The sequence below is a fragment of the Vigna umbellata genome, chromosome 1 (genome assembly GCF_029865625.1).
Source record: "Vigna umbellata cultivar VRB3 chromosome 1, Vumbellata_1.0, whole genome shotgun sequence".
Classification (NCBI taxonomy): domain Eukaryota; kingdom Viridiplantae; phylum Streptophyta; class Magnoliopsida; order Fabales; family Fabaceae; genus Vigna; species Vigna umbellata.
This window is the reverse complement of record NC_142165.1, coordinates 61,040,784-61,058,065: the sequence shown is the minus strand read 5'-3', so window position 1 is coordinate 61,058,065 and position 17,282 is coordinate 61,040,784. Positions and strand designations below refer to the sequence as shown.

General features: G+C 28.8%; 2 protein-coding genes across 2 annotated transcripts; one reads left to right on the top strand and one right to left on the bottom strand.

The window, feature by feature from the left end:
• The first annotated feature begins 4,638 nt into the window (after positions 1-4,638).
• LOC124826984 (polycomb group protein FERTILIZATION-INDEPENDENT ENDOSPERM-like) lies at positions 4,639-8,714 on the top strand. The gene is made up of 13 exons (XM_047299959.2): positions 4,639-4,869; positions 4,958-5,023; positions 5,135-5,257; positions 5,836-5,916; positions 5,991-6,083; positions 6,216-6,291; positions 6,761-6,840; positions 6,916-6,987; positions 7,461-7,520; positions 7,635-7,731; positions 7,941-8,004; positions 8,286-8,345; positions 8,440-8,714. Exons 1-13 carry the CDS (start codon positions 4,672-4,674, stop codon positions 8,507-8,509), a joined length of 1,140 nt encoding a protein of 379 aa, XP_047155915.1. The 5' UTR covers positions 4,639-4,671; the 3' UTR covers positions 8,510-8,714.
• An 8,025-nt stretch (positions 8,715-16,739) lies between these two features.
• LOC124826990 (uncharacterized) lies at positions 16,740-17,282 on the bottom strand. Its single transcript, XM_047299967.2, has one exon. It carries the CDS (start codon positions 17,280-17,282, stop codon positions 16,740-16,742), a length of 543 nt encoding a protein of 180 aa, XP_047155923.2.

The window sequence follows — 17,282 nt, the reverse complement described above, 5'->3', positions numbered from 1 at the left end:
AATATATTGTGATAAAAAAGTTTGTCTTAAAAAATTCATTACTAATTTTTTATGTGAACAGTTTCTTTTATTAATATTTTATTATTAAATAACGTTTTCTTGGCAAGAAGCAGTTGAACGAGAACTAGAGAAGAGAAAAGAATAGATACAGCTCTCACAGTTAACTCAACCGAAACTGTTATAAGTTTAGTTTTTAAAAACTAAACCATAAAATAATATACTGAACTTTTAGTAAAAGTGGATCAGTTTTTTAAGTATAATATAGTATAGTTAACTATAGTACAGTATAGATCAGTTATTTTTGCCCAACCCTATTTAAATCACCTCTGACAAGTATGTAACCTCATGTTAGACATAAGATTTAGACAAATATAAAATAACCAAATTTTTAATCATGTACTAGTATAGATTAAGAACTTTTAACATGGGTTCGGTTGGATTGATTAATAATGATAATTCATGTGAGTTTGAATTTGGATAACATTTAAAATTATTTATTTAATGTGAATTATAAAAAAATTAAACTTTAATTATTAATTGGTTACCAATTATAAAAATATCATAAATATTTTTGATAATATCAAAATCCAAATTTCATAAAATTATTCAAGTAATATTTAACGATCTAATATTAGGTTCAGACAAACTTATAAATATAAAATTTAATTATTTAATTATGATACAAGTTAAGATATAGACTTTTTTAACAGGAGTGATATTCAATTGAGTTTTGATAAGATAACATATATAATTATCTACTTAATGTAAATTATGAAAAACTATGATAATTTATTAGTCATTACTTACTAATTGTAAAATCTAAATATTTATTAGTCATTACTTACTAATTGTATAATTATCTACTTAATGTAAATTTCATTTTAATCATAAAGACATTATGAAAATCTAAATTTTATAAAAGTGTCTCACATAATATTTGATGTCACATCTAACAAGTATCTAACGTCACGTCTAACATAAGATTCAAATAAATATAAAATAAACTAAATTTTTAATCATGATACATGTAAAGATTAAGAATTTTTAATATGGGTCAGGTTGGATTGAGTATTAATTGGATAATTAAGGTGAGTTTGAATTTCGATAACATTTAAAATTATCTATTTAATGTGAATTATAAAATAAAATATTTATTTAGTAATTCGTTACCAATTATAAAGTTATAAAAATATTTTTGACAATATCAAAATTCAAATTTTATATACATGATTTAAGTAATATTTAACATCACCACTTATGATATTAGGTTATGACAAACTTATAAATGTAAAACTTAATTATTTAATTATGTTACAAGTTAAGAAATAAATTTTTTTTAACATTAATCAAATTCAATTGTGTTTTTATTACATAACTTATATAATTATCTATTTAATGTAAATTATAAAAACTTGAATAATTTATTAGTCATTACTTACTAATTATAATTGTAATAAATAATTTTCATTTTAATCATAAAAATATTATGAAAATTTATTAGTCATTACTTACTTATTATAATTGTAATAAATAATTTTCATTTTAATCATAAAAATACTATGAAAATTTAAATTTTAGAGCAGTGTCTAACATAGTATTTAACGTCAGGTCTGAAATCATATTCAAACAAATATAAAATAACCTAAATTTTTAATCATGATACAAGTAAATAGTAAGAATATTTAACCTTAGTAGGTTGGGTTCAGTATTAATCAGATAATTAAGATGTGTTTGAATTTGAATAAAATTTAAAATGATCTATTTAATAACAATTATAAAAAAATAATCTTTAATTAGTAATTGGTTACCAATTATAAAGATGTAATAAATATTTTTGGTAATATCAAAATCCAAATTTTATAACATGTGACTTAAGTAATATTTAATTTAATTATTTAATTATGATACAAGCTAAGATATAAACCTTTTTAACATGAATGAGATTATATTGTGTATTGACAAGATAACCTATAAAATTATCTATTTAATGTAAATTATGAAAAATCGTAATCATTTATTAGTCATTACTTACTAGTTATAAAAGTAGTAGATAATTTTTATTTGGTTTAATTGCTTTCTTTGTCTCCGGTTTGGCTGTAGCGTGTCAATTTCGTCGAAACCTGGTTTAAAAATGTCAATTTTGTCCAAACGTAGTAAAATTTGCCTCAATCAAGTTCTTTCCGTTAAATAGGCAGAAACGACGTTAATTTTTTTTCTCTTCTGCTTTTTTTTGCAATGCAGCCTCTTTGTTAATGTATGCAGCATAAAATGATTAGTTTCCAATATAAAGCAATTAAACCCTTTTTATTTCAAAGAAGCAATTAAACCTCTATAAAAAAAACACTATGTTCCACTCCACTTTTTATCAACCTAACTATTACGTGTAGATATATATTCTTCTTTAAATAAAAAACAATGTTTTACTAATATAAACGGACAAAAACAATATATATATATATATATATATATATATATATATTATTACGTAAATATATCTAACCAAAGTATATATATATTTTTGTCTAGCACTCAGTTTCAAAAGAATATTAAATTAATAAAATTATTATAATAAAGTTAAATAGAAATAAAATTTGTAAAAACTCAATAGTATTTAAATTTTGTAAATAAAAATAAAACATAAACGAAGAGAGAGAAAACGAGAACTTATGAAAAAAAAAGTTAATTTTTTTTATGAATTGTTAGTTGGAAGTTTTCATTTTTCTAAATATCTATAGTGAGTTTTGTTTTACTATCAACACAAATATTATTATTTATCAATAGTTTGTTTAAATTTTTGTAAATGTTGACCGAAAAAAATTTCAACAACATTAATTATGATTGTTTTACATTTAAATAATTGTATGTATTAGTAATTGAAATATTTCATCCGAATAAAAATATTTAAATTTGAATTTACTTATCAAATAAATAATGAAAAATAAAATAATTTAAACTAATATCAAATTAAATTCAATATATTGAAATATATCCTTTGAAAAATCCAAGGTAAAATTCAACAAAATACTTGCAATTTACAGTATTGTATCATCTATATTTGTCAGAAAGTTTCAATTCAAAGTTCATTTAAAATTTGTCTATTTTCTTTTCTAATTTAAACATAAAAATGTTTGTCTTTGAATTCTGTTAATTGAAGTTTACTGTATGTTTCTGTAAATGTTTCTTCTGGATTTTATAATTTACGAAAATTACAAATTATATTGTTAGTATAAATTAAAAGAACTTCAGTGAATTTATTTTTTTAAGATAAATAGATTTAGTATTTATATTTTAGGAAAAGATATGTAAATGGTGAAACGAGATAACTATTTGAGCATATTGTTCTTTTAAAAAAAAAAAAGATAAAAATAATTTTTTTTAATGGTAGGATTAACAATTTTCAATAATTGTTTGATGTTGAACACAATAAGAGAGAGGAATTAGCACTTTTCAATAATTGAATGACTAAACCTTCTCTTTCCAATTTCGATGCACAAAAAATCTTATCCATGAATATTATAATATATTATTATTTAATAAATTATTTAAAATTTATTAGAAGAGAGAGAAAAAAAGTTAACGCCGTTTCTGCCTATTTAATGGAAAGGACTTGATTAAGGCAAATTTTACCAGGTTTGGACGACATTGACACTTTTAAACCACGTTTGGACGAAATTGAATTTTTTTAAAAATGGTGGATGAACTTGACACACTGCAGCCAAATTGGAGACAAAGAAAGCAATTAAACCTTTTTTTATTTTAATCATAAAATATTATGAAAATCTAAATTTTATAGTAGTGTTTGATATGATATCTTTTGTCCCGATTGACATAGTATCTAGTGTCACGTTTGACATCAGATTCAAACAAATATTAAATAATCTAAACTTTTAATCATGATACAAGTAAAGATTGATAACTTTTAACATGAGATAGGTTGGATTGAGTATTAATTGGATAATTCAAGTGAATTTGAATTTGGATAATATATAAAATTATCTATTTAATGTGAATTATATGAAATGTAATATTTAATTAGTCACGGGTAACCAATTATAAAAATAATAAATATTTTTGACAATATCAAAATCCAAATTTTATAATCATGACTTAAGTAATATTCAATTTTACTATTAGATTCAGATAAACTTATAAACGTGAAACCTAATTATTTAATTATGATACAAGTTAATATATAAACTTCTTTGACATGAATGAAATTCAATGAAGTCTTAACCAGATAACCTATAAAATTCTCTATTTAGTATAAATTATGAAAACCATGATCATTTATTAGTCATTATTTATTAAGTAAGACATAATTTTTATTTTGATCATAAAAATATTATAAAAATATAAAATTTATAACCGTGTCTGACATGATATACATCTGACGTCACGTCTGACCTAACATCTGATGTTAGATTTAGACAAGTGTAAAATAATCTAAACTTTTTAATCTGATATAAATTAAAATTGAAAATTTTAAGATGAATCGGGTCGGATTGAATGTTGAGAATTTTAAGATGAATCGGGTCGGATTGAATGTTAATCGGATAACCCGTAAAATTATCTATTTATTTAATTTTTTGTGTGAAAATTGAAAAATTACATCTTTCTCTCTCATCTTTTTTGTGTGAAACCTAAAGAGAAAACTGAGAAATACAAGACAAGATGGAGGGAGAGGCTAAAAAGGGAAAAACATTTGGCATAGGGTGTGAGCCTGTGGTGGGATCGTTGGCTCCGGCAAAAAAGAAAGAATATAGAATCACCAATCGCCTTCGAGAGGGGAAACGCCCTATATACGCTGTCGCTTTCAACTTCCTTGACTCTCGTTACCTCAACGTTTTCGTCACTGTTGGTGACAACAGAGTACACCCTCTATTTTTTTTTCTCCACTGCCCTTTTTCATTTCATTCCGAAAGTTTCAATTTTTAATGTTTTTTTCCCTTCTTCTTAGATTACTGTTTATCAATGCCTTGAAGGAGGGGTTATTGCTGTTTTGCAGTCTTATGTGGACGAGGATGTAAGTGAACATTGACTCTTCAGTCTCTATTTTCTCTAACTTTGTTTTTTTTTTTTGTATATGTATGTGTTCTAAAGTTTGTTTCACTTTTTATGTTTTTATGTGGACCAGAAGGATGAGTCTTTTTACACTGTGGGTTGGGCATGCAGTGATGAGGGGAGTCCATTCATTGTTGCTGGAGGAAGCAAGGGGATAATCCGAATCATTGATGCTGGCCGTGAGAGCATATACAGGGTATTTTGGTTACAGTAATGAACTCGTGATAATCTGCATGAAGCTTTTGAACATGTGATTATAGATTTTTTAAATTTCGGTGGCGATTGTAAGAGATTATATGGAGCTTATGTCGGTTTATTTTGTATAAAAGCATTTCAAGGTGGTCTTTGATTGATGGTAGCTCTGTTTACTTTTAATTTTTATGGTTAAGTACTTTTTCTGAATTTTGTTTCGTAGAAAAAAATATTGGTGTCCTTGTTGGAGTTTAGTTTCAGCTTATTAAAGTGGTTCATGTCTTCATATTCATTCTTCTTCGCTTATTTTAAGAAGCTTAACCGAAAAGTGATTCACAATTAACTTCATGGATAAGCTTTTTATTGTTGAACCAGTGCTTAAGTTCTTACTGAATCAAAGCTTATAAGTTATTTACTCATATGTGCCCGCCCTTAGTGTTGATTGTTAGTTGAGATTTTTTAGGGCACTACTGCAAGCAAAATGCCTTTGAATGTATTTTTTTTTTTTGTCAATAATGTTGAAAATATATTGGTTGTGCTCTAATCCCTTCTGCTACATAACATGACATCTCCTCTCTGCAGAGTTTTATTGGCCATGGGAACTCTATAAATGAAGTCAGAACCCAAACATTAAAACCATCACTTGTGATATCTGCAAGCAAAGTAATTGGCTTCTACAAATTTTAACTATTTAAAAAATCTTTTGTTTCTCAATAATGACATTTAAGGTTGATCAGGATGAATCTCTTCGGTTGTGGAATACTCAAACTGGAATATGTATCCTGATATTTGCAGGAGCTGGAGGACACCGCAATGAAGTCCTAAGTGTTGTAAGTGTACTCTCCATCCAGTGTATCTCGTCCTTTTTCTTGTTTACTTACCTACCTATTCGTAGCTATAATATATTTATAATATCTGGACTTTGGAGATTAGCCCAACTAATTTTATGTTTCTTTCTGTAGGACTTTCATCCTTCGGATATATATCGTTTTTGTAGTTGTGGCATGGATACTACCGTAAAAATATGGTCTATAAAGGGTAAGATATTTTGTTTTATGGTAGCTTCTTGATGGTACCTGACTAAAGATGGCAGAGTGAAAAAAATCATATCTCTTTCATCAGTTATAACGAAAATGAAGAAATAAGATAAAATTGATACCTTTTCCACTAGGTGGAGTTGACTACACGGATTAAATGTCACCATTGAGTCAATATTTTTAGGAATGCTATTGAGGGTTCCTTGATCTTTCATCTCCTCTGTTTATCCATCTATCCTATCTTATATATAATCAATTATTATGGATTTGATATACCTTTTTTTATTGTATCTCTGATATTAGTTTCATAATAACATATGCTGCAAGTAGCGATTATTTTTGTAATTTGTAAACAATTCTTGTGCGGAACATTATACCCGTTTCTGTTTACACATTCAGTCAATTGTAATGTACCAACTCTATAATTATCCGTTTCATTTTAATCCATCATGTTCCTTGCGTTTATGCAGATTTCTGGACATATGTAGAAAAATCATTCACATGGACAGATCTTCCTTCAAAGTTCCCAACAAAATTTGTCCAACATCCTGTTAGTAACAATTTATTTTTGGTACGTATCATTGATCTTTGTATAATTCCTAATTCTAGTGATACCTATTTTCAGGTATACAGTGCTTCGGTTCATGTAAATTATGTTGACTGTACTAGGTGGTTGGGTGATTTTATCCTTTCAAAGGTGAGTGATTGCTCAGTGTCAGACTACTCTTCCTTGTGGAATTTAAATGTTATGTTTGTTGTGGAAATAGTATCAGCTTCACGTATCTTATGTAAAGCAGTTGTTTCTGATACTATTTTATTAAAATAGCCAATTAAATTTTGAAAATATTTATGGTAAAACTTTGGTGTAAGTTTGTATGGTATAAATTTTAACGACTTTCTTTGGTAGACAAGCTGAGGTAGCTTTACTGAATTTGATGTTTCTACACTTATCCTTGATGCTCATTTTAAGTGGGAAATAGTCTTCAGTGAAGTTTCTTTGTCTAAAAAAGTTTAATAATTGGGAGACGAGAAGTTATGAAGGTTTTTGAGCAAGTCCTCATTTTAGGCACTCGACAAGGAATCATAGTATCGAGTTTTCAACGAGTTTTCCTCATATTGATATAGTTAATTTGCCAATTCCTTGAGTAATGGATCATTTTACGTTTCCAGAGTGTTGATGATGAAATTATGTTGTGGGAACCAACAGTGAAGGAAGAAATTACAGGAACGGTTAGTTATAATTATTTATTATTATTATTATTATTATCTGTTTTCATTTGTTTTTTTGATATGTAAGTTTTAATCAGCTTCATATTATTTTTTGTGCTTTGTCTGGATTTTTAGGGTGCAGTTGACGTCCTTCAGAAATACCCCATTCCTGCATGTGATATCTGGTTCATCAAGTTTTCATGTGATTTCCATTTCAACATAGCTACAGTAGGTAAGAATGATTGCTTATTTTTAAAATTTATTATTTTCTCTTGTATCAACTGCAGTTCCAGTCCTATAGTGTGATAGTAACTATGGATAATTGGACAATTTGTTGAATACATATTTCTGACAATTTGGACTAGTTCTTTTTGATGGCAAGTCTGTAATTTCAAGATTTTACTTTTGTTTTATGCTCATTTTTTATTTTCTGGGTCTCAGGTAACAGGGAAGGCAAGATTTTTGTTTGGGAAGTGCAGTCATGTCCTCCTGTACTTGCTACAGAGTATGTTGTCTATCAACTGATTATTTCAAAAACAAAACTTAGAGAAAGTTCTATTGATGGTTTGTGTAGTTTTCAATCAGAATTTAAGTTTCATCTCCACAATCTGCAAATAAATATTTGCATTAAAAAGATTATGCAAATTTCTGAGATGAACTCCAATTCTGATTGTAAAAAGCAGTTCAAACAAAGACTTTAAAAAATTGTACCTAAGTTTTATAGTTATTTCAATTCAAAGGTCTTCTACTGTATAAAGTTCTTATGCTTAGTCACACTTTGTTCAGGTTGTCACATCCTCAATCAAACTATCCGATCAGGCAGACTGCTACTTCCTTCGATGGAAGGTAATGCTTGATATATTGATGATGATTCTCATATTTTTGATGCAATATTCTTGTAGTTTTTAACTATAGTCCTCTGTTGTGTGTTATGTTGCAGTACTATATTGAGTTGCTGTGACGATGGGACATTATGGCGCTGGGATGATGTTTCAAACTCTTCAACCTAACTTGCATACATGCAATACCAATCTGACGTGCATGTCAAAAAATCAGGAGCTTGGTTTATTGCGTGTATCTTTGTCTGTTTGTTTATTTTGGTTCGATAAGCCTTATAATGTAAAAGGTTCAACTGAGAACTCATTAGAACTTTGACGTTGTTTAAATAAAATTGAGCCATGCATGTTGCCGGTTTATACAATTTAGAGTTCTTCAGTTCGAATGGTTCTTTCCCCTTTAATATATTATTTAATGGAAAATATTTTCGAAATGAATTAGGGTTTTGCGTGTGAAGCTCGTAATTATCTTCTATGGTGCGAGATGATTTGTTAAGGGTGTTTGAGTTAAATTGTTTAGTAGCGTAGATCTTTATATGTGGTCAATGTTTTCTACGTTCGAAATATGCAGTGAGTAGTTGGTCAATCGTTTTCTTTGTTTTTCAGATAAAGTTATTTTTTATAATGGAAATCAGAGAACTATATGTTGACGTATTTGTTGCAATGTTTTCCGATTTTCCATAAAAGTAGTAACATTATGTTGTATTATTTTTCAAGTGTTTTTATTCCCATGTTAAAGGGTGTTAAGGTTGGTTTTTCATAGGACGTGATCTCATTTGAAGTTTTTATTTATTTTTATTTTAAAATTTATAAAATATTTCTAAAAACAATTTTTAAACGTTACCCAATATATTTTATTTAAGAATCACATTTCTGATTGCAGTATTTCTGATGTGCTTCAAGAAAATCTAACATCGTTCCTTAAAACAAACTCCTGAATACCTGGATATGTTCTCCTTGCACATCTTTCAAGTGTTCTGTTTTTTTAGTAAGATTGAAATTTTGAAGTGTTATGTTTTTGGTTAATAAAGAATTGCCATCAATTTTTTACTCCTTTAAGGCTTCAATGAATCCAACGACTAGCTTGGAGTTATATGAAAGCTCAAAAAAAAGTGGACAACATCCTATATCGACAAATGATAGGTTCACTTTTTGTATCTTATAGTGTCTAGATCTGACATTCAGTGTGTGTTTGTGTACAAGATTTTAGTTAGATCCAAGAGAAACTCACCTAAGCATTGTTAAACGAATATTTCGATATATCAAAGGAACAACCAGTCTTGGTCCATGTTATAAGGGAAGCTTCAAGCTGGAAGTCTACATCGATGTCGATTATGTTGGAGATAAAGTTGAGCGTAAGAGTACAAGTGGAGGGTGCCACTTCATTGGAATAAACCTAGTATCGTGGCTGAACAAGTAGTAGAATACGATCGTATTGTCAATAGCAGAAGCTAAATACATATCAGTCGCACACTCACAACTCTTATGGATCAAGAATCAAGTAGAAGATTTCAACTATTTTGAAGGTAAGATTCCTATCTATTGTGATAATAATGATGCATTTAGCTTATCTAAAAATCCTACATTCCATTCACGCCAAAGCATATTAAGGTTAAACATCACTTCATACGTGATCATGTTAACAAGAGTATTATGGATTTACAATATGGATTTACAATATGTAAACACAAAAGATCAGTTTGCTGGCATCTTCACTAAAGCATTAGTTGAAGATAGACTTTATCGTCTAATTACCCTTATTGGTATGAGAATCATTAAATGAATTTGATTCAACATATGTTAGTCTATGACGTCATATAGCATATAGAGAGTCAAACGTCTATGACACATAGTCTATATGACATCATACATTGCATCATCTAAGATAAATCGTTTACAAGATATCTGCATACATGCATTAGGTTGTGTCTAAATGCCGAACCCTTCTCTAGATTTTCAAACCCAAATCCTTCTCTTTCCAATATGCTCAATATCTCCTGAGGGTCAATCAACCTATTATTCCTATCACCAATTCTCTATCTTTCTCTCTTCATCGAGAAGACAAATTCTCTGACTCCGCCACTCTTCTCATTCTTATGTTACACAAAAACTCTAATCCAAAATTTCTCGATCTTCAAGAGGTACAATATCTCTTTTCAAAATCTATCCGTACTAAGCGCATTAAATGAACGAGACATATCAATCGCCCATGATTAACTTTTCCCTCTATTTAACTCAACTCTTACCTTCACATTCTCAACTCATTCACTCTTCCAAAACTCCAACTTTTCTCTCTCATTTTTATGCCCTCTCAAACTCATAATTTCTCAAACTCTCAACATTATGAACCCATGAAGCCTTCTTCCAAACCTTCAAACCATCATTATCATCGCATCTGATCATCGAACCAAGATGAATATAGTAATCCATCATCCTTTCCTACTATTGTATTTAGAACTTACTTGCCTTATGCAAGTAGTTCTTCCACCTAACCTGCATCCTTCATGATCGGACCCTACATTACCCAATCACCACTATCTTTCTTTCATCCTTCCTTCTTTTGCCTCAGCTTATTTTTCCTCTTCCCTTTTAAACCACCCTATCCATCTCCTTTCCCTTCTGTCTTATGGAATCCTTCCTTCCTAACCTTCTTCTCCTTCCTATTCATTCAACTCCATGTGTCCACATGTTGTCCTATCCCTTCATGACCCTTTTCTTCTCCCTTTCTTCCAGTTCCCTCTGTCGGATGATGATGTTTTTTTTCTTCTTCCCTTTTGATGTTTATCAAATAACTATTTATCCTTTGTTAGAAGAGTTTTGGAGTTTTTGTTCTTAAACAATAAGAGAGATACTTCCTCATTGGTATTAATTTAGTAATCGGGATTCTGAATATGTTTCAAAATAAAATTTCCTGAAGATTTTCAAAATAGACAATCTACAAATGTATAAGGAGTAATCCATTCATAAAATAGTTCTACATTATAATCCTGAATTCAGAATAGTGTATATGATTAAGTAATCTGAAATAGTTATTTAATCATTCATGACATTATGCATTATTATGAATTGTGTATTTTATAACCAGTATTAATGTTTATGTTATCGGGAATGCTGAATTATTGTTCTAAAAATGATATTTTAGAAAATTTTATATAAGCGCTTTGTATTATAGTTTGATTGTTCTCTATATTAATATATAATAAATCAAGTATAATACTTAAAACAATTTAAATTGATAATAAAATTAATCATTATATCTAATGTCAATAGGATTTGGGTGTCTATCACTCGTTTTTAATAATTGAACTTTTGTGTTTTGAATTAAGGTAGTTTGTTTACAATTTGTTATTCATTATTCATAGGAATGTTGGATCTTTTCTTCTAGTTATTTAAAGAACTAATTTTATGAGGTTAATTTTGATGTCAAGGGAAAAGAGTTTTCAAAGATTCAAAATTAAAGAATAAGAGAGCAACTTCATCACATAAGCCTTAATCTATAACTTTTCTCAAGAGTTATGAACACAAAAAAATTTAAGCTTCTTGAAGAATCTTAGATATTTGAAATGAATATTATTAAAAATTGATATGTATAATTAATAAGTTTAATTGATTAAGTGAAAATAAATTATTTATTCCATGATTATTCTTAAAACATAATAGAAAGACTATATTAAATTTACAATATAAGGTTATTGATCTCGAAGGCATATGATTGACGACCACTATTGATATGTTAGACTAGAGCATGAGCATTTTAACATTGTTTTTCATGCTTTTTGATGGTTGTATTTATTGTTTAAGGTTGTTTCTTTCTGCACCGTATATTTTCTTCTTACCCCTCATAGCTTAAAGGAGAATGACCTAAATAGCCTTTATTTAAAAATTATTAAAAATTCTAATATGAAAAATCCTAAACCTATCTCCATATAAAACAACTTCATTGCCAAAAGGCACATCTCCATTGTCGGAAGGCTACAATGACGTGCATCTTCATTGATCGGAATTCCCTGAACCTCCATTACTTGAAGTTTGAAGGTTTGCACCTTGAATCTCCACACCATCATCTATAAAAGGAGTAATTCTCCCTGCACCTCTATGAATTCTCCCTGCACCTCCAAATTTATTATATTGCCCTTCTGAATTTACAAAAAGAATGAAAGAATCTTTTAATGAGATTATTTTTCAAAAATTAAAAGCCTAACCCTACACCCGAAAACCCATTCCAATTTCCCCCACCACACTCCCTCTCTTGCTCTCTGGCGGCGACTCTATTTCCCTTCTTCTCTCGTCGCTCCTTGTCTTCCTTCTTACGTTGTTGTACCTTTCCCTCTTTCTCTCGGCTGCATCTCTCTATGTCTCAGTCGCGCTTTGCATTAAGGTTGGGGCTTTCTTTTCCATTTATAATAAAAGGACAACCTCATTCCGGTAATTTCGTTCACTTTTGATTGTTTTGAGTTGAGAGGTTATACATTGATGGTTCTGATCCGTGGTGGTGGTGATCCGTGGAGGTCCTTAGTTCAATATTTAAATCAAACACACTTAACCGCAGTTGGAGCTGCGGTTTAGGTGCCGTTGTTCGAACAACGTTTTTACATAGCCGCATACGGTTCGCCTTAGTCGCATATCGAACTGCGGACAACCCGGAACCAGAACCGCACTTCCAAGTGCGCCGGCATGCATCCTCGAAAACCAACCGCAGATCCACTTGCGGCTGCCATCAGCCGCAGATCCAACTGCGGCGCCACCAAATCTGCACTTCATAGTGCGACGGCCGTTAAACATATGCAGATCAACAAGATTTTTTTCCCACACCCACAGGATCAAGCAAAAATGAAAATACCGCAACAAACGGTAAACAAACGAGCGACATGGAGGAGGAGAAGGAATACCGCAACACGTTCAAAAATGATAAAAAAGGAGGGAGGAGAAGAGGAGGGGAGGACGACTAGAGGGAGAAAGAAGAAATAATCAAGGGGTGTTGGATTTGAGGTGAGATGCGACAGAGGAAATGGTCAAATTTATTTTACTGGGTGAACTTTTTATAAAACCATATGCTTTTGACACTCGTAGGTAGACTTAGGGTACAGTTGGAATTAAAACAAAATTAGGAGGTGCTGGATGAAGTTTGGAAGGTGCAAGGAGAATCGCTCCTATAAAAATATAAAAGTTTTAGTACCATTTCCTTTCTTGGTGTTGACCATGGTTAAAATTTGATTAATTAAGATTAGTTTAGCTTATTTTTCTAGTTTTTATAAAGCTAAGCTTAAAAATAAGAATTTTAATATTATAGTTTAATATATTTGATGAATTTATATTTTAATTTAAAAATAATATTTTTAAAAGTTAATATTTCTTGAATTAGATGTTCTTAAATTTCAAATTTTGAAATAAAAAGGAAAAGACATAGAAGTACTATGGCCTCCAAAGCCATTTTTTAAAATATTTTTTATTTAATAGCTGGTTTAAAATTTTCCTTTTTCTTAAAATTGTATATTTCCTCTCTCAACGTTTTCATTAAAACAATAAAATAAGATAAAATAGATTAAACATTATTTAAGATAAATAAAACTGTTAATCTTATATTTAGTCAATATAAATTTATTTTATGACTTTAATATCATGTTAAAAAATAAATTTTAATTCTATATCAATTTTATAAAATAAGATTTGTGTCTATTTATTTATTTTTATATATATATATATATACTAAATTGGTATTATTTTAATTTGATAATATAAATTCACCTTATTTTAAATTGATACAATACTTTCACTCCGCTTTTTATAAGATTTTAATATACTTTTATTCGGAAGACAGAAATTCAACAACTTTGATGTAGTACAAAATTAGTTTATTTTAAATAAATATCCTTTTATTAATCTGGATAATTTATTGTGAAAAATAATAATGAAAACTTACCTATTTGGTTAATATGAATCCTAAACAATAGTAATCAAAGTTTACATTAGTTTTCGGTATAAAAAATAATTTGATATTTTCTCAATGTAATTAGTTTATTTTTCAAATAAACGCTGACCATATGTTCAGACAGTGGAACAAACTTTTCATAACCTTGTTCATTCTTAAAACAACGTTTTCAGTGGAAAACTGAAGAATGTTTCCGTTGAAGTTGTGTTGAGGTGCAAGGAAAGAACGCGTAGTTCAATGTTCTTGCTTGATGCATAAATCATATATAACTTGTCGATGTTAATGAAACCAAATTAGTCAAAACGTGTGAACTTGATCTTTTCACCTTTTTCTGCTGAATTTTTCATGGTCAATTATTATTCAATTTCATACCTCTTTTCTTTCTTTAAACACCAACATACTTACCAAAACCACATTGTGCTTTGAATACATTACATATAATATTCTCAATGGTCAAAATTAATTTTATAATCGTCACACATTCTAACACACTTTTTTTTTATACAAAGCTCATTTATCTATATTAACTAAAATTAACTACAAATAACATCAATTATAATAATGAAATCCTTCTCAATATTAACAAGTTATATTTGATAATTTCATATTATTTAAAAATAAAAGTAAGGAATAATTTAAACAAAGTGATTATTTAATATAAGAATTATTATGAACGTGACTTCCATATAATTATTGTAAAAGATTATTAACAAATCCATCTTATATAGTGATTCATAATATAACATATTTGTTTTACATTTTCGACACAACCTATTTTTTCAAAGGCTTAGGTTTTGCATTTTTAATCAATCCAAAAACACCTTTACTGTAATTTTAATTTAATTATTATGCAAATTATTTCTTCAACAGCTTAGGATTAAAATTAATTTTATGCATAATAGTGCATGTTATCATGTAAAATCTATCCCAACTAAATTTTTAATCTTGCAAAAACATCTCCAACTCTATGAATTCAACATATCTCATGTAAAAAAAATTTATTCAATGACAAATAAAGTACAATTTATAAATATATTTATTTCTTAACATAATAAAGACTCTTAGTAAAATTAAAATCATAAGGACAACATTAAATTTTAACATGAATATCTCAAATATGTGATGAACTTTAAAAATAATAACTTAATAGACTTAAGATTATAATACTATATACGTATTTAACGAAGACCAAACATAATTTTTAGGTCACTTATGCCCTTTAATCCGTAATAGAGAAAACTTATTATTTTATACAATCTAAAAGTTGAAGTCAATAATCCGATTTTAATAAAGTCGAAGTCAGAAAAATAACATATCTTAAACTAATATAGTCGTAAAAGTAAATGACTTTAAAGTATATTTTACTTTCAAGGTAGGGCGTAAATAAATATTAATATTTTCTGATAATTGAGAGTATCCAACTATATTGATTTACTATGTGCATAAAATAAATAGAGTCAATTTCACAAAAAATAATTTGGCTAAAATTTGAAGATGGACTTTAATCTTGTTAACAAATATATGTTCAGTGCCAAATTCATATGGGGGCTTAGTCTACATAGGTTAAATATCTTTCTAATATTTAAATTTAAACGTAAAATTAAAATTTCTATTTCTATAAATTTTGATATATTTTAATTTTAAATTTTAAAATAAATAAATATAAATATTTTAATTTGTTAACCTTAAATATTTATATATTAAATAATGTTCCATACTGATTTAAGCTGGAATGTATCAAATAATATATACAAATTTAATGTTTAAAACAAATTTAACAATATATGTATTATTCTTTGCAGCCACTTTCATTGACCTGTACTCTAGCACCCTTCAATGACTTGCGGGTGGGTTTCCTTTGATGGAACAGGGCTTTGTTATTAAAATAGGAAAAAATACATCATATATTACGAGAATAGGCAAATTCAATTCAAAATACGAAAATGAGAAGTCGTGGGGTCAAAACGATTTCAAATAAAAAAGTCGTGCTCCCTGCACGATTTCACACTGTGCATTTGACCAGTGGTAAAGTCGTGCACCCCAAAAACGACTTCTGGGTCCTGTAATCGATTACAATATACTTCCTGTAATCGATTACAATATACTGGTAATCGATTACAAAGTGTTGAAATCGTGACCCCCCTACACGACTTCATTGCAGTAGGCAAAAATGCTATTGGTAATCGATTACGACACTTCTGTAATCGATTACCAGTGTTTTAAGTGTGCAAGAACCACTCTGGTAAGCGATTACAAGCTTCTTGTAATCGATTACCAGTGTGTTTTGGTTGGTTTTTGAAAATGATTTTGCAGTTTACATTTTTTATGTATTGCTTGTGTTATATGAAAAAAGAAATTGCTGTTATTATTTAATGAACAAATTTGAAGAAAAAAGAAAAAAAATATTAATAAGAAATATTAATAGTAATATATTAATAATCGATTTGATTACAATTGGGTAAGATTAAGAAATAACTAATGACGAAACGGACAATTTCCCCTATGATGACCTTCGTTGCGGCAGTAAGAGCATTTTTTTGGCTTATCTGGATTGGATTGATCCATTTCATTATGAATCCTATTTGTAGATGGTCTTCCGGATGTCTTGTGTCGCATTTTAGGATCTGGTATAAAGTTTGGACCTGTATACGCAGACCAATAATCTTGATTTTGGATTGGGTGAAATTGTACTTCATATGCCTTGAAAATGTTGTTAAGACTGTACACTGGATCGATTACTTGGATTATTGGGATATGCGAAAATGTACAAACAATAATGACATGATGACATGGGAGACGAGTAGCCTGGAAGTGACCACAATCACACCACCATTCATTTAGGCTGACCTTATAGGAAAATGGAACAGGGCGGTAGTGGTGAGGTGTTGAAATTTCCTGAACATCAAATTCAGAATTTTCACGGTTGTAGCGATGAACATGACAAAATGCAGATTGTTGCTGATTTTTCCTAATGATGTCGACGATTTGTTCAGGAAATTGGTAGCCTGCTTGTAGCAT